The sequence below is a fragment of the Equus quagga genome, chromosome 10, assembly GCF_021613505.1.
Source record: "Equus quagga isolate Etosha38 chromosome 10, UCLA_HA_Equagga_1.0, whole genome shotgun sequence".
Taxonomy (NCBI): domain Eukaryota; kingdom Metazoa; phylum Chordata; class Mammalia; order Perissodactyla; family Equidae; genus Equus; species Equus quagga.
In genome coordinates, this window is record NC_060276.1 from 63,803,113 (window position 1) to 63,829,700 (window position 26,588).

Here is a 26,588-nt window from a genome sequence, read left to right on the forward strand (position 1 = left end):
GTATACTCCTTCCTGCTTCCCATCTCAAAGCAGCTGCATGATTTCCTGAGGATGCTGTTGCTGGAGCTAGGGATAAAGGCTCATTTATAACACAACAACCTGCAAGTCTCCAGTTTCTATTCTTCCTCGTTCCTTCTGCCTTCCCCTCCCCCACTTTGCACCAGAGGAGCCAAATTTAGGCTTGCTTTAAACAGTTTGAGGACTAATCTGAAAGAGGAAGAAGAATCTGTATACATTGGCTAGCATATGTGCCCTGCCCTCTCTCCTCTTGAAAATAGCGACAACTCGTCTTTTCAAAGAAGCCGGCCTAAAGAGCAGGAGCCCTGTGAATGGAGTGTGCTTTCAGGACTGTCCAGAGTATTCGGTTCTCCAAGGAACGGGTAGATTGGATTTACTGAAGACTTGGAGCTTGCTTCTGAGAGTAAATGCAAAAGGACCTTAAACTGTCAACCTTGAAGTTAGCAGGTAAGGAGATTCAGTGTTTCAATGCCAGGATCAAAACAGCATGTAGTAAAATTCTGCTGATGGCAGATTTTAGCAAATTCCTAGAAATTTGGGGATAACTAATATGCCTTGCCTGCTATAAATTAGGCTGTTGGTATGAATTCTTTCTGCTTTATTTATCGGCCAGAGATTTGATAATCTAGTTTGTCAACAAATATTGCTCAGTCCTTCTGCTAGAGGCTCAATGTGGCAAAATACAGACAGGACACTCCCCAAGCCTCCAGCACCTTTGCAATCAAGTCAGAAATGTAGGGCATATTTTAAAATCCTATTTTAAGGGCTCAATGGAGTTTCTCTATCTGTAATGACAGTTTCCTTCACTATGGAAAAAAATATATATAGTGACTGCTGAGGGTAAACCAAACAGTGAAGAATGATCTGATATTTTCACAAGGTAGTTTCACATTATCCCACTTTAACCTCTCAACATACTGCAATTTAGACGGGTTAGGTGGTACTACCCCTGTTTGCAAATAAGTAAATAGGCTCAAAGTGGTTAAGAATTTTCTGGAAACGCACCACACAACTAGAAATTGGCAAGTTCTGACTAGAGACTGCAAATAGAAAGCTCTCATATCTATAAATGAATATAAGAAAATTGCACTAGCTATTTAGTAACTTAGACATATCTAACACAGACCAAGTTTACACAGAGCGAACACTTTATACATTTTAATCAGAATCTTGGGCCAGGAGCATTCTTCTACTTAGCAGCAATGAAACTGTTTTCAAGGGTAAACAAATGGGTTGGTGGGTTCCATCTCTAGCTAAAAACAAAAGCAAAAAAACCTTGAATTCAGTGGTTCTGGCTTACAGCGCTCTGATTGTTTTGAAACCTAGAGAGAGGCCATGACACCATACAGTTATCAGGTGATTATTCAAAAACAAAATGTAACAAACCTGGACTTGGGACTGCATTGTATTTCAAATATATTAATGAACTTTGCTTCTAGACAATTTTAAGTTTATAGTATCTGCTGCAGCAAGATTAAGTTTAAGGTATCTATTAAAACCATTCAAAAATATTTTCTGTTGTTGTTTCACTATTAATTGCCCAAGTAGAACTAAAAGTTGTCTGTGTTTACATAGTAAATAAACAACCTCATGTATTATATTTATATCCATCCCCTTAACAAAAACTGCTCCCCAGGTCCCCATAATATTTAAATGACTACACTAGCCAGTCAGTTCCTACATATGAAATAAATCACCCTGGGAGCCAGTGAACCCAAATAGAATGGTAGGTTAAAGAATGTTTGCAGATTAAGTCCAGTCTGAATCCAGCATTTCAGTGTCTTCCTAGCTCGGAATCCTCAATTTCATTTTCTACTACCCTTTCCTTCCTACCTTAATCAAATTTTGATATGTTTAGGAATTATTTATCTGGAGTAAAAACAAGATTCTTCTATGGCACAGAAAATTATAAATTTGCCTTTGCAGTATCATTGGCTGATAATAAGGGATTAAAGGGAGAGCACTAATCCTTAAGATACATATCCAACTTTGTGGATTTGATGCTATGAAGTGTTACTATCATAATCTCCCAGGTAACACGGGTCTGCATGAACCTCTACTTTGATCCATATTGTTATTTCTTATGTTCTTATTAAAATATCTCAAATCTGTTGTAATCCAGTTAAGCAAGTGTCAGTTAAGCTCAATACAGTATGTGGCACAAAGTAAGGTAAGATGTAGTTCCTGCCCTTGGGAAACTTACGTTGGTGGGGATACAAGACACAGAACATAAAAATATGAGACAGTAAACCAATGTTATGTTTTTCATGGCAAGGGAGTTTGGGGAAGAAAGCTAGCAGTGGGCTGGGCTGAATGGAGAAGGCTTCACAGAGAAGATAAAATGAGATAGGCCTAAAAGAATATCTAGGATATGGGACTATACTGAGCAAACTTTCTGTGCACATAGTAAGTGATCAATATATGTGTTTGAATTCAATTCTACTCGCAGAAATGATGTTAGAAATATATTATATCAAAAGTGAGTTTGGCACCCACAGGGTACACCAAGGAGCCTGATCTGGCTAGAGTAAAGGGATTAAATTGAGGAATAAGAGAAAATAAATTTCGATAGAAATTTAAGACCAGATTATTATACATTGAATTCCAGGCACTTTTTAATAGGAAATCATATCAAGTGAGGACATCATGGAAAAACATTTTGAGTAGATGAATCTGGCAGAGTTTCATAGACCTGACAACACTTGGAGAAAACTAGAGATGGAGAGACCCCTTATAGACTAGAAATTAATGAGGCTCTCGACTACATTGGTGGCAGTGAAAATGGAATGGAGAGAGACTCAAGAGACATTTAAAATGAATAATAGATGGAAGTTGGTGAGTGATTAAATACAGGCAGCACAGGAAAGGAATAAGTCAGAGCTGTCTCTGAAATTTTGAATCTATGGGATCTGGGCAGTTGTGCTGCTACTGTTCACTGAAATAGGTAACTTGGGGATGGAAGTGGGAAGTGTAGGACATGATGAGTTCTGTTTTTGATCTATTGAGTTTGAGGAGATGGCAAAAATTCCAAGAAGCAATGTCTGATGGATGGTGGGAAATAATGGCCCTGAATGTGAGTGATGGGTAAGAGGTGGAGGCCGAAGTTAAACCTGGGGAGGGTGATAGCCAAGGCCATAAGAATAGCTCAGCTTAGAGAAAGCAGATCTAATCTAAGAGATGACCAAGGACTGACACTTATGCAGTGCCTACACTTTCGAGCAAGAGGAAGAAGAGGGTCCTGAGAAATAAGAGCCACAGAAATATAATTTTTCTTCTCCTCACAAGATACCAAGAGTCTTGAGGGAAGATATGAGGTTATTTATTCTTTTAAACCTCCCCTGCCCAACCATAACTAGCATAGTGCCTCTTACACACCATGAGCACTCAATAAATATTAAATTATTCTAACATAAGCAAGCACAGAGCTTTTTTTCTTTGGTTTCAAACTATCGTCAAGTTTGAACCCAGTCATAAACTCTGCAACGTAACAGTGGCTGCTCTAAACTACCTTGCTGTATGGATTTCAAAGGGAAAGAAACCGGGCCTAGATAACTGGGAGTTTATCCTAGCTTTGCCTTTTAATCAGCTGTGTTTTCTGCAGCAGGAAATATTGAACATCAGTACTTCTTGTTTTCCTCATGTATCTAACGTAGTAGTGAGCTTGTAGGAATATTTTTCAGATCTTCTAAAATTATAAATATGAAAGCAAACTGAAAACACAAACTACCATCCAAAACACTTTTGTTTAAAGTCCATTCCAGGGGAATAAAATACATAACAAAATTGATTGCATGTGGAAGGAGTAGGGCCAGTTACTTTCTGCTCCCAACACTACACCTCTGGACCAGGAGCCTTGCTCTAAGCATCAGTAATCTCATCTTACTCCTAGGACTCATCAGTAGGATCCAGCCTCTGGTTACCACCAACTTTACAATACCTGTGCAAGTTTCAAAGTGAATTCTGAAAGGAATAAAAAATTTAATAGTAATATTTAAGAAGTATTTTTGTCAAAATACTATCTACCTTTTTTCATTAGCTATTACTTCTATGAAGTCCATTGATTCTTTGGATTAAATGCTAAGGATCAAAATAATTTTTTACACCGAGTTCTGAATGTACACAATATTCCACTACTCTGTCATAAAGCCACTTGTTCAACCACAGGTTTGGTTATAATACTAATCATGTTCTCAGAATATATAGGTAGTGCATGTGTCTTTCCCTAAAATACAAAGACCTAAAGTCATTGTTATCCTTTACACCAATGTTATTTGGGTTTCAGGCTACATGGTTGTCTATATGGTATGATTTGAGAGGCAGTAAAAAACAACTTTCCCGGTTCAATCAGGCATGAGCAAACTCCTGGGAGACAGATTCATACTAAGCAAGCCTAGAAAAGAGATTCACGAGTCAGAATGCCAATTTGTTGATTTGAGTTGAGGAAATACAACTGCTAAGAAGTTTGAGAGACTCATAGCAGATGGTGGCACATCCTCATCCTTACAGAAAAAGCAACAAAGGAAGGCATTTGACCTGATTAGATAAATCCAGACACCTTAAGTCCGTTAATTCATGTTACAATACTGGTGCTAAAACATCGTCAACTGACAATTACTTTGGCCTTCAATTGAGAATTCTTCATAGGTTGGTAGAGAAGACCACTGTTTAAACATAAGTTGTGTGTCCCAAAACTCTTCTATACTGCTTCCTCATTCCATTCCATCACACTCCATCCCACCACGATCCTTCCCTTCTTTGTGCCCCACCAGTTTTTTTTCTGGATTTAGAGGGTAGTATGTATGAGAAAAAAGAGAAAGGAAAATCTTTAAATGTTTGGAAGAAGTTAGTTAGCAAGGGCTTTTGTAGAAATAGAGGGAAAGAGACAAAACAGAAGAGTAAACACAGACCCTTGAGCTCAAACACAGAGCTGATTTTCCTTTTGATGAATAAAATGTCATTGTCTCATTTAGTGTTTTAGAATCAATGCATCCCAGACATTTGAGCTCCTACTTAAATGTAGCTGATGGAAAAGGAAAAAGAGCTGAGATCTAGACTTAGAGTTCCCTGGCACATTCAAGCTTTCTTTCTTTTTTTTTTTTTTCCCATGAATCCCTTTTCCCTAAAAAGGAAAGAAAAATCCAGTGTGGAATCACATTTTGAGATGCCTAACATATAAGATTTGTTAATATTTCTCATCTATTTCAGATTTACAGCCTTTGCTTTTACATAGTGTTGTCTTTGTGTTGTCATGGATAAAACATAGTAAGTGGAATTAAGCTAATAATAACAACACTCAAACATCTCTGACACGTCTCACGCACTTATTCCAAAGTTCCCAGGAAGTTCAGGCCTCAGAAGATATTAAAAGCTTCTTTTCATTCCAAATTGGTTACCCTTTATGTTTAATCTGAATTTGTGTTCTTATTTAAGACAAAGGCCTTAAGTAAAAATCAATCTCTTAGAGAACAATTATCTTGTTTCCAAGATCCAGGCATCCAAATACCAAGAAGTTAGAGGCAGGCCTCCGAATCAGCTGTGAGCAATGGCCTGAGAAATTAGGGGGATTCCAAGCTGGCTGGTAATCAGATAGAGACTTATAGAGATATTCCTGGAAGAAGGTAGGCCCTCTAGTTAGTGCTTTACAAAAAGTTCAAAAGTATATAAGCTGTCTGTAACATATTCTTACCACCCAGACTAAGAGTGGAACTATCCTCCCACTGTACACTCCCACCCACAGTCATACACTCATCAAGATTTCTATTGCCATTTTGTGACTTGCATTTCCCTTCAGGTCTGTTCTTATGAATCACTTTATTCTGATTACATGGAATAAAACATTTGTGTTACACTACTATGCAAAGGGGCACCCTGTGTCATTAGCTCTGAATGCCACAGTCCAAGTTCCTTTTGGGCTTGACGGTGTCCTGTGTTTGGGATCCAACTATCTGAGAACAGAGTGGCCAGATTTGATGGGAGTGATATTTTTCCCTTAAGGATGAAGAAGCTACTGGAGAGACACATCTTAGAGCTGTCAGCAATGCAGTATCAACTCCCCTGTAGTTTCTTATACCAGTGAAAAGGCTGCTAAGCATATCCCTGGAAATGCCAAGCAAAAAAGCGACTTATTGTGATAATAAGGCTACAGTGATCACAGGAGAATATTTCTACTCCCCTCTCCAAGATCTTTTATTACCATGGAGGAAAGCCGCTGAGATCATTAGCATAAGCCTGGTTGCTTATAGATTAAAACTCCATGGAATATGTGTAACTTTACTCCAGTCACCCAATAACCAATCAATCAATAAACATTTATTGCACATTTTTCCATGCGCAACACATTGTGATAGGCTAGGCTTTGTGTTCACAGAGCTTAAGAAAAAATGGCTGGACTTTTTTTTTTCTCTCATCCTAGGGGTGTTCACAAGCTACCTAGGGAGACAAGATTCCCAAACATTAAAAGATACAAAAGAAGGTAGAACACTGACTGCCATATTATTGGTACAGACAATAAACAGAATACAAGTTCAAAGAAGAGGGATATGACTGTAGGATGGGGTAGTCAATGCAGATGTCAGGAAGTGAAATCTGAGCTGAGCCTAGTATGAGTAGGAAAGAGAACCATAAAAAGTTACATTTGTATAATGCTTTACAGTTTACAAAACATTCATATTTGCCGATTCTCCTATTCATTCATGTATCCAATTCAACAAATGCCTGTTGTATCAAAAGATTAATAAAAACATGGTTCCAGTTAATTAACTCAATGGGGGGAATCCCTTCACAATGTATACATATATCAAATCATCACGTTGTACATTTCAAATATTTTACAATCGTATTTGTCAATTCTACCTCAGTAAAGCTGGGGGAAAAAAACATTGTCCCCTCCCTCCCTGAGCTCAGTCTTAGAGGACGAGCAGCGTAACTAACTTTTTTCATTTGACAATAATAGGATACATGGAAAGAATATGAAAGAGGGCATGGGGGAGTTGACCAAATAAAAGTAGGGCCCCTCTGAGCTGCATGCACCCCATAAAAACTAAGTTTCCTGCATCTTGCCACTGCTCAGCAGAAGTGAAGGAAGTATCTGCCTTAGAAGGCTGAGCCCTGAGTCCCAACCTCCCCCACTTCCTCTTCTGCTTTGGCCCTGCCTTCATCACTCCACCCCTGTTGGCAGTCCTCCAGCACATGCAGACCATCCGGCCCATGCTAGCATTTGCTATAAAGGTAGAGGAAGTCTTGAGGAGGCATTCAACTTAATAGAGTCATAAAACTACATCAAAATTTTTTTTTTTGAGGAAGATTAGCCCTGAGCTAACTACTGCCAGTCTTCCTCTTTTTTGCTGAGGAAGCCTGGCCCTGAGCAAACATCCATGCCCATCTTCCTCCACTCCATATGTGGGACGCCTACCACAGCATGGCAAGCCAAGCGGTGCCAATGTCCGCACTGGGGATCCGAACCGGCGAACCCTGGGCTGCTGAGAAGCGGAACATGCAAACTTAACTGCTGTGCCACCGGGCCGGCCTCTACATCAAAATATTGATTTAATCTTTCAGTCTCTCCTGTTGGCTGAATTCAATAACATTCATCATCAGTCTCACCCAGACCCTGCAGTCAAATACATCCTTAGGTCTTTGGATTTTCATCAGTCTCTGACCTAGGCTACTTTTGAACTCTCCTTCAGCCCCACCAGACCATTTTTGCCTTTTTTGTTTTAAACTCTTTGCCTTCTGTTCCTTCCTAAATGTGTGGGTTCATCTGCCCCATCCCCTTTCCTTTCTTTTCCAGTAATTTGTACAGTGTCCGTTTATGAGTCATGTTCCCCTACACGCTTTGACTTTTCGAGTTTCTCTTTAACAGACTCTACTCCTGGAGGTGTCCACATTTCGCTTCCACTTTACGCCATTATTTAAATTTCTGCACAATAGCACCTGCGTTTCCATACCAAAAACATGTTCCTCTCTCCACCCCCTACACACTCACCTTGGGGAGTTAAATACTCTATTACTCAAAAGCATCTAATACTACACACTTACTCTTGCAAAGTTGCTCAATTAGGAGAGGAAGAGAGCAAAAATGAATAAAGCAGACTGACTGCCATTAATGGGCTCACCCTCTAAATGGGTATTACAGACATGCAAGCAAGCAAAAGAGTAATTACAGCACGGTAATAAGTAAGATAAAAGAACCATGAACAAGGAAGCATTTGTAGAGAACGACAACTTCAATTTGAATCTTGAAGTGTAAGCAGAAATTTGCCAAGTTCACCTCTTTGACCATGTAAAGGTGAAAGAGGATGCGTGGTTCAACTATCTTCAAGTAGCCAAGGCATGGTGAGAAGGATCCTGAACTAAGTTGGTAGGGGAGAGAGAGAGTCAGAGGATACTGCAAAATAAAAATCCAACAGAACTTAGAATTTACAAATGACGGATGAAGTCCGGGTGGGGTGGGGTCAAATATTATTACCAAGTTCTGTGCCTGAGTTACTGGAAGACTATTAGTGTCAATAAGAAAAACAGAAAAGTCAGTTGAAGAAGTTCATTTGGGAGTGAAGATGATGTACTTATCTTTAAGAATGTTGAAATTGAGAAAAAGGCATGTAATTCGAGAAGAGTAATCTAATAGGCAGTTAAAAATGAGAGATTAAAGTTCAGGTGAATAGTTTGTGGCTGAAACAGAGAATTGAGGCATCCACACGAAAGTGATCTTTTTAAATGAAGAAGTTGATAAATTCTCCAAGGGAAAGAGAGAAGCAAAGAACTAAATACGAAACATTTCCATTTCACAGATCTTGGCTGCACTGACAACCTCAATTGGCTATCTGAATATCTGTCACTGATGAAAGGGAGACCAAAAGGAAGAGTAGGTACTGGGGCAGCAGTGTGGTAGTAGAACTCGAGTGAGGGTTGTAATGCCTGGGTTCTAGTCCCAGCCCTGTCACTAGATATGTGCTCTTGAGCAAGTCATCACCACTCCGCTCCCATCCCCAGGTTTCAGTTTTTTCACATGTAGAAGTCCATTGGAACACAATGCAAAGATACTTCTAGCTCAAGGTGGCACTTATTCTTGGAATAACAAAGAGTATGTTCTACTGACACAGGTTGGTAATATAATTTCTTTAAAAAGAATTGCATACAATCTCACTAGCCATTCATTATATTCCTGGTGTGTATGCAACGTGCTATGCTAACCACTCTAGAAAAAAAAATTGAGGAAGTACAAGGGGAAGTAAAAGAGATAAAAGAAAACATGAAGATATAATTCCTGCTTTCAAGAAACTTGCAGTCTAGTTGAACCTACTGGCCTCACTTTCAGCTGATCCACTGTAAGTCATAATTCAGCTGTCAGACTTGCCCATCACTTTAGTTGGATGAAAAACAAGTAGCTTAAATTTAGCTCTCATACGAAGTTGTACTTAGTACTTTTCTGCTTTGGTAAAATGTTCTTTAAAAATTCCTGTTACTGTTTCAAGAGTTATACCAAAGGAAAAATAAGAAAGTAATATAGTGAATGAATGATAGATCTAATGTGACTCAGTAAAGCAATTTGGAAACGAGTTAGTCTGATTCAACACATTTACTGGGCACCAACTGTTATTTTCCTTGCTAGGTTCTACAGAAACTATTCGTTTTAATTAGATCTGCTCTTTGTCCTCAAAAAAGTCTACAATTGATTAGTAGAGATTAGACAAATACACAAATTACTATAAGAAAAAGTAAAAAGAAGAGGTAGAAACACAAAATTGAATTCTGTAGTTGAACCATCGACCTCTGTGGCCAACTGCTCTCCAAGGTTCTAACATCCTGAGAATGCCCTGTACTTCCTCCCTCCTAATTCTTCCTTCCACATCTCACCTTTCTACTAACCCTTCCTCATTATGCCCTCTGGAACCCCCTTTCCATTATAAGTAAGTTCTCCTACATCCTAAACCTCTTCAAATAACTCTCCGACCACTTCCTTGCCTTAAGTAAAACTTGGTCCTCCCGATCAAAAGGAAGCTGCTTATTTTCCTACATTCCATGTACTGTGAGATCTAGAGTCTGTTGGATGTCTCCTGGCTCCCTGATGCCACTTTAAACCATTACTCTTCTACCATGATGCAAAAAGCCATTCATCTATGCCACCCTCTAATCTTCCTTATTAATGTCGTCATCTGTTGACCTCCTGGTTATATTTTTCCCTAATTCACTGAATATTTTGACATTTGGCTTACAGTATTCCTTTCTACTCCAAATCCTGCTATCACCTTGGTAACTTCATTTTCCGTGTAAACAGCCAACCCAGCAAACTGCCTTTAACTTTTCTTGACCACTTTATCTGGAATAATGTCCATTCATATTCCTCCTTGGTTACTCATTCCACGGCCATACTTGGGGTCTTATTTATCATCACATAACTAAAATCTTAAACTCCAGTGTACCATACCCTGACCACAAGCTCCTAGACTTTAGGCTATCTCACACCCTTATTGTCACTACACCAGTTATCAAATATAAGTGAATCTTCCAGTCCCTCGGTCTCTACCTTTTTTCCCAATTTGTTAAACTTCTTCATGGTTTCACTTTTAATCATTCTTTTGGTAGTGTTTTCAATTTACTCACCCCATTGTCCTTTTATAACATTTGCTCTATGACACCTAACCTTGTATCAATTTTAGCATTTGCATTTTTTCTCTTCTACACCCAGGCTACTGAACACTACTGGAATAAATTGCACAATTTTGTAGACTGGGACCATTAAAAATCTACACTTTGCAACCTCAGTTGGGCCTTCAGTCCCTTCGTGGTCATATTTCACTCTCATTCCCCAGAACCACCATTGAAATCTTCACCGGTTTTTAGAAGACCTAAACCCAAGTGCAACCCTTTTTTTCTCAACAGACAACGTTGTCTCTTACTTCACCAAGAAAGTTAAGCCTCTCAGGGATCAGCAAACTCTATCTTTGCTGCTCCACTTCCTCTTTCCATTACATGTCACTTATTTTTTTCTCACTCTGCACCCTCTAATGGCTTTCTTTTTTCTTTTTTTTTTTTTTAAAGATTTTATTTTTTTCCTTTTTCTCCCCAAAGCACCCCCTGGTACATAGTTGCATATTCTTCATTGTGGGTCCTTCTAGTTGTGGCATGTGGGACGTTGCCTCAGCGTGGTCTGATGAGCAGTACCATGTCCGCGCCCAGGATTCGAACCAACGAAACACTGGGCCGCCTGCAGCGGAACACGTGAACTTAACCACTTTGTCACGGGGCCAGCCCTCTAGTGGCTTTCTGTTCTCCAGAGGATAAACTCAAATTCTCTAGAATAGTATACAAGACCCTTTATGATCTAGTTCTTGCATTTCCTTCCAAACTATTTTCTCACTTTTAAACCCTATAGTACAACCACACGCAGATACATACACCCAAACAGGCACACCTGCACACACATACACCCTCCTTCTTATATTTCATCCCTATCACATTGTTAGCTGTTCCCTAAACATGCCAGGCTATTTCACACCTCCAAGCTGTTGCTTATTCTACTTTCTACCTTTGCCTAGAATGCTCTTCTCCACCTGTCATACCCTTCTATCTTTTATGAAGCCTTTACTAACATACATACACCATTTACTATTCCCATTCTCTGTATCCTTTATATAATTCTATTGCAGCAGCTGTAATGGTGCAATGAATTAATTTTGTTAACATATCTGTGTCTCCTTCTAGTAGAGTGTAAGCCTTCGTGGGCAGAGCTTGTGTCTTATTTTCCAAAGGATCTAGAACAGAATTGATGCATAGTATCCAATACATCCCTTTTCATATAACTAGCATATCACAGTAGTACAGACCATCAGAAAAGTTTTTATGGAGGAAGGGATGTAAAAATTGCCTTAAAGATGATTAGAATTACATCTGCTAGCAATGAGGACAAAGGGCATTTCCATTGGCAAAGTGGTCTGAGCAAAGGAAAAGAGACCAAATAAGGGATGAGCTGATCATAAGGTCACATTTATATAATATTCACATAGTAAAGCATGGAAAGTGACTCTATAAGGTTAGGATAGAATATTATTGTAGTCTTGAATGGTACTTCAAGCTTAACTTAATAGCCCACTGGAGACCTTTGAAAGGGAAGTGATATAATTAGAACAGTGCTTTAAGATGAATAATCCAGCATAAATGATAAAGACAGACTGAACAGAAGAGAAATAAGAAAATTTAAAAAGAAAGTTGTAATTTCTAATATTCAGTAAACAGTACTCCCATATTATAACCAAAATAGAGTAAAGAAATGGATCAACTCTTGGCTTTTATACAGTTCTCTGCACAACAGTTTGTTCAACTGTCATGATTCGTACCAGTATATGAGTTTGTTTTATGCCAGTGTTCAGTGACAGATCTTGTGGAATCTGAAAGTTAACAGTGTGGCATAGTGAAAACAGCACTGGATGTGAGTCAGGCATCCTGGCTCAGCCACTAATTCTGTGTGTTACTTTCAGCAATCATTTTATCTTTCTGGTCATGAAGGGAGTGGGGTTAGATTAGATGTTTTCTAAGTGCTCTTCCAGCTCCAACATTCTATAAAACTAGGTCATTCATTCTCACTATAAAACAGAGATTTTATAGCCACTTCTGGAAGCTTCCTTCAACAGAGTAGTTCTGTTTAAGAATTGTTTTCTATATCCTGACGCATACTACCTTTTATCGACTTATTCACAGTGACCTGGTTCAACTAACACTTGTGTTGGAACATAGCTCTCATCCCTTCTCATATGACTCACTCTGTGACCGTGTCTGGTCTCAAATCCTCATGAAAGCCTGAACACAAGAACACTGCTAAGTTACTCTTTGCCCTGCGATTTCTTGTTGTAGAGAGTGCCCACAAAGCACTGGTAGAATTTTTCAAATGAATACATTTTAGAGTAGCAAATTTGATATTATGCTAACAGATTTACAGTAACAGAAAGGGCCCTGAGAAGTAATTTAGTACAATCTAGTGGGATGAAATTTATGTTTTCTCCTATAGGCAATCAGGAGATTCTCAGGAGAGAGAAGGTATGATCAAAGTGGGGTTCAGTCAGGACTACCTCCTCACTACTGATTTATGAACAAGTTGAAACTTGCTTTCCATGGTTATACCTAGTTTGTTCTTTCTTTCTTTTTAGCTCTGCTTGCACCAAAGCAGTACATTTTCTGACTGGTATTTAGCAAACTATACAAACTTACTGGGCATTGACATCAGTTTCATCTCCCAACTCATCTAATTTTTAAAAGTTAGTCCAGGAGCCAGTTCTGTGGCCAAGTGGTTAAGTTTGCACACTTTGTTTCAGTGGTGGCCCGGGGTTCACCAGTTTGCATCCTGGGCGCAGACCCACATACTACTCATCAAGCCATTCTGAGGTGGGGTCCCACATAGAAGAACTGGAAGGACATACAACTAGGATATACAACTATGTGTTGGGCTTTGGGGAGGAAAAAAAAGAGGAAGATTGGCAACAGATGTTAGCTCAGGGCCAATCTTCCTCACCAAAAAGCACACCTAAAAAAAAATTACTAAAAAAGAAAGTTATTCCGAATTCTAACTCCTATTCACCAGTTGGTAACATCTGCATAAAATGATTCCATTTTCTTGCCTATTATCAAGGATATTAATAACAATGGTAGCCCAAGGCCAACCCTGTGAGACATGGCTATATCAGTCTCAGACCAACACTGATCAGCTATCATTCTCAAGCATAATCCTACCACCAATTCAATGCTAGTCAGTAACACCTTTAAGGTTTTACCATGTCTCAAGCCCTGGGCTAAGCTTGCTGAGAATACAAAGACAAGTGAGACAGGCTACCTGCCCTAAGGAGCTTCAGGGGAGAAGAGCTAAGCCAAGTACATAAATAGAAATAAGAGGGGCTTAGAAAATATTTTTGAATGAATAAATATAATTTAATATTAGGCATAAAGTAGTAAGTTCTAAGTTGTACCATATTTTTCTGCTTTATCCTTGAGTGTGGTAGGAAGAATAGAATTTAAAGTTTTAAATCAGGCTGGTGGCCTCTTCTCTTTGCAAATCCAGCTTCCTTTCTTCTTAATACTTCTTAGTACTTAATATAAACTGATCTTGTATCTTTACCAATATCTTTCTAGATACGGCAGTTAAAGTTTGAGGTTCAGTTTCCAGGCCTATCCTTTAACAAATTTTTCAGTTTAACATCAGAAAACTTAGCTGAATAATAGTTTGAGATAATTTAAGCAAGGCTCAGCAGGCATTTCATTTTATTCTATTTATGATGAAACAACAAACCAGTAATCATGTAATCAAAATCAGAAGAGGTTTCTTCAATTACATTAAATTAACTTTTCATGTGCCATTCACTTACATGGTCATAGACCACTTCCAATTCACTAAGAGTATACACCAGCTGGTGTACTTGTCAAAGTCTCAAAAATGTATATTCCTGAGAAGAATGTGACTACATTACTGTTTTCTGTAACAGGGAAATAAAGCACAGTCTGCTCCTCCACACTAAAGGATACCCAATATCAGACAACTGGATGACCTTCTGTTTCCCCCTTGGGTCCTTCTTTAGTAGCATCATGTGCCTTTTTTAAGAGCTTCTTTCAACGCTGCAAAATCCTGACTTTATCTGGAAACCTTCAGCTGCATATCCAGCTTTGGCTATAATTTAGCCAGGAGACCTCACCTGGACTGAAGGCAAAGATTGCTGACAACCCCTTTCTGTTGGAGCATTTATATGCAGACTACACTGTTTCATTCCCACCTTGCCAGAAAAAAAAGTCTGTGATGAAATTAACTTCTATCTGAAGCATCTTAACCAATCATCCTCACAATTCTATTTAGAAATCCACACTTTCACAGCTGCCACTCTTTTCTAGCTTGGCTTTGGACCACATTTTCCTTCCTAGAAAATCTCTCCTAGACAATTTGTTCAATTGTCAATAGACAATTTGGTAACCAAAATTCAAAGATGGCTCTCAGGATTCCCACCCCCTGGTGTACAAGCCCTGTAAAGTCTCCTCCCCTTGACTGTGAGTGGGACCTTTAAATATCAGGGGATTTCATTCCTGTGTTAGGGTACCGATGAGTTGGTTTTCAGATAACCGAACAGATTATCCTGTGTGGGACTACTTAACAAGGTGAGCCCTTTAAAAGAAAGTCTAGATGTTAGAGAAAGAAGTCAGAAAGATTTGAAGAGAGAGATTTCTCTCCTGATGGCCTGAAAGAAAGCAAACAGCCATGTTTTGAGAGAAAGGAGCCATGTGTCAAGGACCTGAGGGTGGCCTCTAGGAGTTGAGAGTGGGTTCCTGGCCAACAGCCAGCAAGAAAATGAGACCTCAATCGTACAATAACAAGGAATTCTGCCAACAACCAGTAATCTTGGAAGAGGATCCCTAGCCTCAGATGAGGTCACAGTTCTGGCTGACAACGTGATTGCAGCCCTGTGAGACCCTAAGCACAGGACCCAGCTAACTTGTTCTTACACTCGTGACTCACGGAAACTTTGAGAAAATAAGTAGGTGTTGTTTTAAGTTTGTGATAATTTGTTACACAACAATAGAAAACTAATATACCTTCTTTCATCTTTTTTCTCTTTTTATGGGTGACTGTCTAAATGGAGACCAAAAGACTGATTAAAAGTTTTAACCCTTGTATTTTTGTTCTAAACTCAATCCTCTATTGAAAATGTTTTCTCCAAGGTCACCACTGGCCTCTTAATTACCAAATCCAATTGCCATTTTATGAACTTCATTCTCTTTGGTCTTTTGGAAACATTTGAAATCAGTGGCCACATTCTTTTTTAAAACTGCTCTTTTGACTTGTATAATACTACACATTTTTTGTTTCCTTCTTGTCTCCCCTTGATACTCTTTTGCTGTCTTCTCTCTTTTATTATCTTCATTTTACAGATGAGAAAACTGAGCATTAGAGAAGTTAAGTAACTTGCCCAAGGTCAAACAGCTAGTAAGTAGAGAAACCATGATTCAAACTCAGACATATCCTTACTCAAACACTATTGTGTTATTGCCACTATATCCACATTGACCTTGTCTCAGTAGAAAATTAAGCTGAGTTTTTCTCTGTTCTTGAAGGAGGAGTGATTTAGCATAACTAAAAAGTCTTCATTTATAAGACAGAGAACTTGCTATTAATAAGAGATGATATAGAATAAAACTAAAATTAATCTCAAAGTGAAATACAAGGATGATGGGTTCATCAGGGAAAGCAGAGTTGTTTGGCTTCATCCTTCACCAATCCTCCTAGTCCCATACAAGTTTGTTCTTAAGTTCTTCTTTATAACTACACAGTGAATGGTGTCTGCTTGGCAATACCTCCATCTACATAGATCTCTCAGATTGAAAATTCCAGTAGCTTGCAAGAATTATGAGCAAGGGAAGAACACAGGCAACTACAAATCATTAGACAGATAGTCAATAAACAGGACAAAAAACAAGCTCTCTTTATCTTTGCAACCCACTACAGACGCAATTTGACTCAGCATACAGTACGTCCTCTGCAACTTATGTGGGTCTCATTTCTATTTTAAAAACTTAAACTAAGGATTTTCTATTTGTAAATTTTTAAAAATTCTAAACTTTAAAACAACTAAAGTTTATAACCTCACTGTGGAATTTTGGGTGTTTTAAACAACTGTAGTCCTCTTGCTTTCCGATAATGCGAACTGAAGAGATTTTCTGCCACCCCTCAACTTCACAATCCATATCTACCTTTCAAAAAGGTACATTTTTAAAAAAAAAATCTGATCTTAAAATAAGCCATGTTCATTTTTCTCTAATTTTGAATTTTTCCATTATCTTCCTATATTTTGGAAAGCAAAGTATGCTCAGTGTAAATTTTCACTTATCTTCTTGACCCTTATAGAAACTCTATCTCTCCTCTAATGCAGATTATTTTGGTTCCTTGGGCTCTTAATAACCCAAATAAGTGAGTCCTTTTTCTCAAGTAAAAATATTTGTAATTTGTTTTACTCCAACAAAATGAAATCAGTAATGTAAACTCCCCAAATTTAGTTTAATACAGCTGCTCTTTTTTCAGAAATTTTCTCAGTTCTGGGAACCAAATTCTAGAATTAAGATCACCTCCCAAGATCATTTTAGAGTCCAAATGCCAGAAATCAAACAAACTAACACTTCTAACCCTGCTGATCAAGGTTGTCCCTGACATCTCCCCTGATTAGGATTGTTAGAGACATCAGGTATACTTGACGATCTCTCAAGATATTACTTATAAGGAAACAAAAATGTTTATGATTCGTTTAGACTGGATAAATAATAAGATAAAAATACATGTTTCATTGCTCAAAGGGGATCCAAGTGGGGCAGGGCTGGAGGTGAGCCCCGGGGGAAAGGAGTTGGTTGGAAACCATGGATAATTGTAAATGAAGATAGGATAACATAAAAAGAAGTTAAAATTTGGTACTACAAGGAATGCTCTCAGGATGAAATCACTGATTTGAAGAGCAGGTATATTGGCCTACTTTGGTGAGCCACTATACTATAACCAAGGGATATGCCTGTCAGGACAATCAGAATTTTAAACTAGTATGTCAGGGTAACCTTGTCCCTAAACCAAGTTTTCCCAAGAATCACTATTCCAATAATTAAGCTGTTGGTTTCATTCTACAGCTTATCTTAGTCTGAGATAACTGCATATCCAAAAAGTTGCCACAGATTGTTTTAAGGCTCTCTTTCTGAGAGCCCTAAGCTCTCCTTAGTACTTACTAGTGGGTTTCTTCTTTCTCTGGGTAGTAACACTTACTTGGCCTCTGCCATTATCACCTTTCTCTGTGATAGAGAAGGTTGGACAGGAGTCTAAGGCTAGATTGTGAAGAGGGTTGCCTGAAATACAGGGTTGGGACTTGATTATAGTCATTTGTAGGCTCTTGAGCAGTAAAAAGACAGAGTGAAACCAAGGGTTATGAATGACTAGTCTGGCAGTGGTGTGCAAGGTGATTTTCAAAAGAGCGATCCTGAAACTAAGGGAGTATGAAAGACATCTCCAGGAATTACAAACAGTTCAGCATGGCTAACATGCAAAGTGCATGTGAAAAGTAGGAGGTTATTACAAGTCATCTATGTCTGAGGTAATGAGAGCCAGAACCAAAGAAGCAGCAGTAGGAATGAAGAGGCATGGGAGAGGAAAAAGATCAAGACTTGGTATCAGATTGGATAAAGCTTAGCTGGAACTGGGGCAAAACTGGGAAGAAGTCAGATCACTCCTCCCTTTGCCCTGAGCTTCCCAGATCTATGCTGTCTTCCTCATCTGTAATTTTAACTTCAGTGCCTTCAGATCTCAGATTTCCAATGCCTTCCTACTCTTTTTCTCTTACCCCCATCAACTTTAACCAGCCCCCCTCCCCACCCAGTCTCCTTTCATCTAACTGAGATGATAGGGTCTGGTAAATTTAGGGCTTGACTGTCCTAAAGACCATGTCATTTTTACAGGAATCAAAGCCTGTTAGAAACTCTGCAGAGTAGATTTAAGCATCAGCTAAGATATCAATGGATGGATCATGGTTGGTCCTGGAACCCTAAAGCCATATGATCATTGGTCCTGGAATTCTAAAGCCATATGATCAAGCAGGATGGGCATCACATACAAAAGGTGATAAAAAGGAACCAACAAAGATGACTTTAGGAGTTACTCCCTTATAAGATCTGAAGATTGGTGATCATACTGCCAGAACCAGAAATCTTGTAACTTGTTGTTGTAAAACAAAGGGGGTAAGGCGAGGGAGAGAGACCTGTGAGCGTTAGAAAGTAAGGCAAATTTATATTATAAAATTAACACTTAGTTTAGAAACCACTGTCAAAGAGGGCCTGACCAAGTCTGTATCCTGAGCACAGTTGATACATTCAAAGAGGAATGAAGTGAGTCTTTCTCTTAGATGTTCACCTGAAAGAAACTCAGGAACACCTAGTAGTCTTAAATCAAGCTCTCAAACAACTTATGTCCACGTTCCTCTTCACTGAAGCCAAAGATCTCTTATCCTAATTGCTCTTTTTTTTCCTAGGATCAAAACTAAACCAAGGAAAAAACACATACCTTGATCTTCAAAGATCTGCAAAATAGTAAACTGGAAGGAATTCAGAGATCATATAACACAACCTTATTGAATTTCAGATAAGTGAAGAGATCACAAGGAGGAAGTGATTTACTCGAGATTACACAATTAATCATCTACCAGAGCCTGAGATATGATACAGGTCTTGTACATACCAGCCCTACAAACTTTCCATCATGCCCATCTCCAAGCAAAGATTCCCTCTGATTTTGATAAGACATCAATGAAATGATATAGAAAATTGATTAATTGAAATCAACCAATATTCAAAAATCACTGTACTATATACTGCACAAAATACAAAAGGAATAAGACTTATTTATTGCCCTTTAAGCCTAGTGGCACTGAGGTGGGAAGAATGAGGAAGTTTAAATTGAATAACCACAGAGAGGACTATGACACAAAACAGTAAATGAGAATTATCAAGAAAAGTATAAACAAAATATTGAAGGACTTCAAAAAAGAGAAATAGTAAATTGGCTTGAGAGGATCACAGATGGCTTTTTGTTTGACCAGAAACAAAAAAAAAGAAGCACTATTACTATCTTCATTTAGTACAAGACATCAACCTGGGGACACTTGTAGATCACCAGCTTTACCTGCACCACACTTAGAAAGCACAACAGTGTATAAGTCATTCTCACACATAGGTGATTCTACTGCAGCAACAATAAAGAGCGTTGTGTGTGAAGTGGGACCTTGTATTCTTAGATTATCTCTGGGCTCTCTCATTTACCTCATTCACTGGAGCTTGACCAGATTACAGGTTCAGTGAAGGTCAAAGGCTTACGGAAAGAGAATATACACACACACACATATATATATATACATATGTACATGTATACATGGACCTAAGATGAGCCAAATAAAAGATCTGAGTAATCGCTGAATCAAATAATTGAAATCAAAAGTCATATATCTACACTTTTACTTTATCACCTTACCTTCACCCACCCAATCACCCAGATAAGAATGGTAGAACACAATTTTGAGAGAAGTTGCTGTCAGAGACAAGAGTCCTTAAGGAAACTGAAAAGGAGAGAGGGGCAAGGAGTAAAAGTATTGAGTGCCTGCTATATGCAAAGCTCAGAATTTCTAAAGGAACCATAGAAGACACCTCAGAATCCCAAACTTGAGGAAACACTACACTGCTGCCCAGACAACGCATCATTTACTCACTTGAGCGTGTAAAGAGTAGGCTAAATTGTAATTGCACAGCTACCATGGAAGTGGATAACAAGTACATTACCCTGGTAATATTACACTTCTCATAAATGGGTGTTAGAAATTCATAAACTTTCTTTCTCTTTCTACATTAGGAAGAAATATAAGTTTTGTCTAAACACAAAACTGTGACGGAGCAAAAGTTAATTTTCTCCATAGATTAAGTTGAGTAGAATCATATAATTTCAGGATTAGAAAGGACTTTTTCATTCAATTTCCAGTCAGTATATCTTCATTAATTTCAGAGACCTAGGAGAAGCTAAACAAAACCAAAAAAAAAAAAAAAAAAAAAGGTTATCGCCTGAGTAACAAAATATAAAAGCCAACTCTGTTTGAGTAATTCCCCACCTGCAAACCATACTTCACCCAGACCACTAGTAGTAGGTTACTTATGTCAACTTCTTACCTGGAGAAGGAGGGGAAATTCAGAGAAGGAGAAGAGATTGGAGAAGATCTGAGAAATGGTTATCTGAGTACAGGGTAGACTTAAACAGCAATGTTGTAGCTGCAAGTTCAGGTTCCTACTTTTAAAACTGGTCTATGTTTTATAGTTTTGCATTTTCTTTATTTTCCTTCTGATTTCCCTTTTTTTCCAGTAGAGTTCCTTCGGAAAATTCCAGCCTGTTTATACTTTCTATGAATAAACAGGAGGAAGGTGTTAATTTTGTTGGCACTTAGATCACAGATAAATGAAAAGTGCCCTCGCAGGAAAGTGGCTTCTGGGGTCCTCACAGACAGGGATAAAAGTTGCCATAGGGCAACACAAATTGAGAATAAAAGTGTTCAGATTGTTACTATTTCAAGAAAGCCCTTCTTTGCTCATTTCTTGAAGATTTGTTATACTTTGTTAGATTTTCTGATATAGTTTAATTGAAGAGAAGAGACATATACTCATGAAAATTTAACTATACAAACTACAAAACAGTTGACCTCCAAAGATATATAATATATGCCAAATTAGTGATATAAACAATAACTGCTATTATGAGTTTTTAGGGAGAAGAGTCTAAGGTCCTCCAAGCCATCCTTCTTGCAAGGAAAACTGTCCCTAAGCCATCCCAGACAGCTATACTTGATATTTTTAATGTTCTAACTCCTCTTCCTAACAATCTAGATCCTTGGACATAAACTTCCAAATTATTCCCCCCCTTGAACTTTATAACAAACTGTTTAGAAGGGAAAATAGGAAAAATATCATGGTTTCATAGAGAGGTGTATATTTATAACACTGTCTTCATCTTTAGATACGTGCTACATGGACACAGCTATGTGCACACAGCAGCAAACATCTGTGATCACCCCTGGTCTGTATCCAAGCTTCCCCCCTGGGGATGTAAAAAGGAATGGAGAGAAAAGAAGGAAGCATGGAATCCAATAACTAACCCTTAATCTGTCAGTAAAGCTTTATGTGCCATCAAACACCCTGGATCTGTTCTTAAGGCTGCTAAACTCTCATGACACTTCTGTACTGCTTCTGAAGTCATTAACTTCCTTGTCAACCTTATAATTTCAGGTTAGGCTTGATCTGAAATTACATCATAAGGAGCACTGACCACTAACCAGGTACACTCGTGAAGGGTACTGCAGTGCCAGAAAGAGGTATGGCTCCATTTTCTAAATCTATCTTTTTTTCCAACTTGAAAATTATCTTAACAAAGTAACTTCTTTCATCATCTGCACTCAAAATTAATTTATGTTTATTGCTTGTTCATACTAATCAACTAACAAACCATTTCTTTTGTGCTAAGATAGCTTTTACCATACTGTATTCTAACTTCTCCACACTTCTGAGCCAGTCCTCTCCCTCACCAGACTATGAGCTGCTTAAAGGCAGAGATGAGGTCTTAGGCATCTCTTTATCCATACAGTGTGGGTCTCATTATTGGGGGATTATAGTAAATTATGTAAAAGTGAATTAAATGATGCTTAAGACAAGCAAAGCCATCATCTGTGAAGTGAGTGGCTTGGACTCGATCTCTACACCTCTAAGATTCAACACTTGTTTGAAAGTTTTATAATTTTCTTTTTTTTTCTGGCTGAGGAAGATGAGCCCTGAGCTAACATCTGTGCCAATCTTCCTCTGTTTCGTACATGAGTCACTGCCACAGCATGGCTGCCAACTTGTAGTGTAGGTCCACTCCTGGGAACCAAATCCAGCCCACCAAAGTGGAGCAGGTTGAACGTAACCACTAGGTCATGGGGCTGTCCCCTATAATCTTTGTTTTATGGCCTAATACAGGTCATTGATTTAACTCAGTTATAAATTAACAATTGAACCTAAATATCAAAATTACTAGGAAAGCTTATTTGTGTCTGTAAGGACTGGGAAGTTTATTAATGAGACTAAAGATCATCTGTTTCTTTGTTTTTTATTAATTTTATTTATCCATTTTATTTGGCATCTTTCGTTCAAAGATTCGGGAATTTCAAATTTATTTATAATATTTAACAGACAAAATAAACAAATGATTAATCTGTCAATATATGGGTGTTTTTTAATCTTACAGTTAGCCTTATGATTTAGTGCCTTCCTTAATACTTCAGCAAGCTGCTTTACTTAACAGAGCCACTTTAGGCTCTGACGTTGGAAAAGTTTTAAATTATATTGAAATGAAAAGGTAACTCTAAGTGGTTTTGAATGATGAATAATATTTTCAAACGACAAGCTTGTTCCATCATTAATTTACTCATTCACTCAATTAACACTTATTGAGGACTTAAGAGCAAGGTACCTATGTGTTAGCCTTGTGTGAGGTGCCTTCCTATATTGTAAGCAGATAGTCTATGATAAAAGATAACACATGCCTACAAATCGTCAATCTGCAAGATGGATTTAAAGTCTCCTAGAAGGGAAAGAGGAAGTTAAGGGAAGGCTTGGTCAAGAAGGTGTAATTTGAGCTGAAGGATGGGTAATGTTTGCATAGACATAGATGGAAAAAAGGGCATTTCAGGAAGAAGAAATGCCATGAAAAAAGACAGGCAGGTGGGAAAACATGTAGCACATGTCCCTGGTATAGTAAAATAGTTGTTTCATTGAACTTTGGGTGTGCAAAGGAGAGAGGTGAGAGAGAAGCTAGGAAAGTTCAGTTGCAACTAAACTGTGGAGAGCCTAAATATCAGGTCAAGAAGTCTGGATTTTATTCTGAAGGCACTCAGGGACCATGGAAAGTTTCAGAGCAAGGACAGGACGTAATTGGAGGCTACAATGCATGGAAAGTTATTTTGGAAAGAGTTTGTAGCAGGATATAGTGAGGATTGATGGTAGTAGGAAGGACAGATGGTAATTATCTAATACCTTTCAAGTGTAGTTTTTCAAACAAAGGCTATATCAAAAATCTCAACAGCACCATCTAGTGCCTCACAGCATAACACTGCCCAGTTTGGGGAAAACCCAATAAAGTGCTAACAATGAAGGACTAGATTAAGTTTAGGCAGTTTCCCTTTCTTCCACAGTTGCACCTGAGTTCAGAGAACCAATGATGAAAGAGACAGGTAACTGGAAAGCAAATTGAGAAATAATGCAGAGGTTCGGAATAGTGAACTCATTTTTCTCTATGATCTTAGATATCCACTCTCAGAATGATTCTTCTTCCATTTTTTTTTATCATATACCAAAAGATCTTGGTGAAAAATAATGACATTTTTTAATGAAAGGGAAAAATGGAACAATTAGCCAGGATGGACTGATGGATGAATGACATGTCATCACAGCAAATATAATTGTAAGAAGTAGTAAACCATGGAAATTATATGCCACTCCATAGCTGTCTGTTTCTGTATCCCTGGCACAGAGATGAGATCAGTCGCCTCCATTACTGCAGTTATTGCATGCTCAAGCAGTATTCCCAGCTTCCAAACCCCAACCCCTCTTTTACCAGGGAGGAAGAGCTGTGTAAAAGGCCAACAAGTCAGACTTCAATCAAAAATTATCCATCATATTATGTATCAATGAGTTGCTCTCACCTTCTTAAAGAATAAAAGAATCTGGAATAACACTAAAGAAATCACCACTTCCACACTATCTCATCCTTAGCTCTCTCAGATCCGAGTTGACTGTTGACTTCCCTGATGTAGCTAAACTAACTAGACCAAGTAACAACCTCTTGCTGTAAGAAAAATGACCATGTATTGTTGAACAGTAGGGCTTTGAGTGTCACTCTAGGAAGAGAACAAGGAGGAACAGCTACAGCAACATCCTCACCCAGAAAGTATATTCCAACTAGTTATAATACATCTTTCCTCGGAGCCTTGACTTATGGTGCAGATTTTAGAAACGTATTTCACCTCTCTGGAACTTTTTTCCTCATTAAAATAACTGTATGGCTTCTAAAGTTTCTCCAGCCTTGGTGTTCTGTGGTACTAAATAGAGTCAACTGTGTTATAGATTGAGATTCTCCCCTAGCAGAGTGAGTTCCATTAATAACAAATTCAATTATTTTCCCTAGGTATGAGCATCACCCAGCAGATCTTTACCTATGAAGCCCTCTTCTTGGGTGAACCAAGCATATTCTCCAAGAGAATTCAATCCTCTTCCAATAGATAGGTAGATAGATAGATAATAGATAGAGATATATTCATATTTATGAAACTACTACATTTAAAGGTTTTCTCAAAAGCTTTAAATTCAAAAACAAACTCACTTAAAAGGAAGATTTACAGAATAGTACTGGAGTAACGTGACTTAAAATAAGGCAGAGCTGTTTCCACTAGGACTTAAAGATTAAGACGAAGTCCATCAGGTAAATGTGGATGAAAAGGGAGGGGAAAAAGTTTTCTGGGTACCTGTAGGACCCAAACCCTTCTCCTGGGGGCAAGGTGCACTGGAATCCCCCTTCCTTGCCCCACCACCCTTGCTTCCTGCTGTGGTCAAAAAGCATACATAGTGACCCTATAAAGTGAAACCTTAGTACTTCCTGTGATTTATAGTCTGGTAAAAATTGACGAGATTTTTTTATATATATATTGTAGGTACCAAGCAGACATTACCAGAGAAAGATGGATGGAGTCAGAAATCTGACAGTATCTCCTGCCAGTAATAATACATGCAATGACACTATTGATGACTTCCGCAATCAAGTGTATTCTACCTTGTACTCTATGATCTCCGTTGTGGGCTTCTTTGGCAACAGCTTTGTGCTGTATGTCCTCATCAAAACATATCATGAGAAGTCAGCCTTCCAAGTATACATGATTAATTTAGCAGTTGCAGATCTACTGTGCGTATGTACACTGCCTCTCCGTGTGGTCTATTATGTTCACAAAGGCATTTGGCTCTTTGGTGACTTTTTGTGCCGGCTCAGCACCTATGCCTTGTATGTCAACCTCTATTGTAGCATCTTCTTTATGACAGCAATGAGCTTTTTCCGGTGCATTGCAATTGTTTTCCCAGTCAAGAACATTAATTTGGTTACACAGAAAAAAGCCAGGTTTGTATGTGCTGGCATTTGGATTTTTGTAATTTTGACCAGTTCTCCATTTTTAACAGCCACATCTTACAAAGATGAGAAAAATAATACCAAGTGCTTTGAGCCTCCACAAGACAATCAAGCTAAAAAACATGTTTTGGTCTTGCACTATGTGTCATTGTTTGTTGGATTTATCATTCCTTTTGTTATTATAATTGTTTGTTACACAATGATCATTTTGACTTTACTAAAAAATTCAATGAAGAAAAATCTATCAAGTCGTAAAAAGGCTATAGGAATGATCATAGTTGTGACAGCTGCCTTTTTGATCAGCTTCATGCCATATCATATTCAACGTACCATCCACCTTCATTTTTTACACAATGAAACTAAACCCTGTGATTCTGTCCTTAGAATGCAAAAGTCAGTGGTCATAACCTTGTCTCTGGCTGCATCAAATTGTTGCTTTGACCCTCTCCTATATTTCTTTTCAGGGGGGAATTTTAGGAGAAGGCTGTCTACATTTAGAAAGCATTCTTTGTCCAGCATGACTTATGTATCCAAGAAGAGGGTCTCCTTGCCAGAAAAAGGAGAAGAAATATGTAAAGAATAGTTTAAACCCATCTACATGAATGAAAAGCGTTTCCCAAACAAGTATTTTCTCAAATCATTTACAATAAAAATAAGAATTTCCATTAATAATTTACAAATACTTAACTGAATGTGTGCCTATAAATCTATCTCATTTATTCATCCACATTATTAGAGCTCCTAAAGATATTTTAAGTGTTAAAAATTCAGTCCACAAGGGGCTGGCCCCGTGGCCGAGTGGTTAAGTTCGCACTCTCCGCTGCAGGCGGCCCAG

The 26,588-nt window shown here is 38.3% G+C and overlaps 1 protein-coding gene across 2 annotated transcripts; it reads left to right on the forward strand.

Moving 5' to 3' along the window:
* The first annotated feature begins 108 nt into the window (after window positions 1–108).
* CYSLTR1 (cysteinyl leukotriene receptor 1) lies at window positions 109–26,588 on the forward strand. Of its 2 annotated transcripts, XM_046673554.1 has the most exons (3): window positions 109–465; window positions 21,832–21,917; window positions 25,287–26,588. In XM_046673554.1, the coding sequence occupies exon 3, from the start codon at window positions 25,314–25,316 to the stop codon at window positions 26,334–26,336; it is 1,023 nt and encodes a 340-aa protein (XP_046529510.1). In that variant the 5' UTR covers window positions 109–465; window positions 21,832–21,917; window positions 25,287–25,313; the 3' UTR covers window positions 26,337–26,588. The 2 variants fall into 2 exon arrangements, with proteins under 2 accessions (XP_046529510.1, XP_046529511.1); XM_046673555.1 differs by lacking the exon at window positions 21,832–21,917.

What these genes read in the sequence shown, in the direction of transcription:
- CYSLTR1 (XM_046673554.1), top strand. Translation starts at nt 25,314, where the DNA reads ATGGATGGAGTCAGAAATCTGACAGTATCTCCTGCCAGTAATAATACA.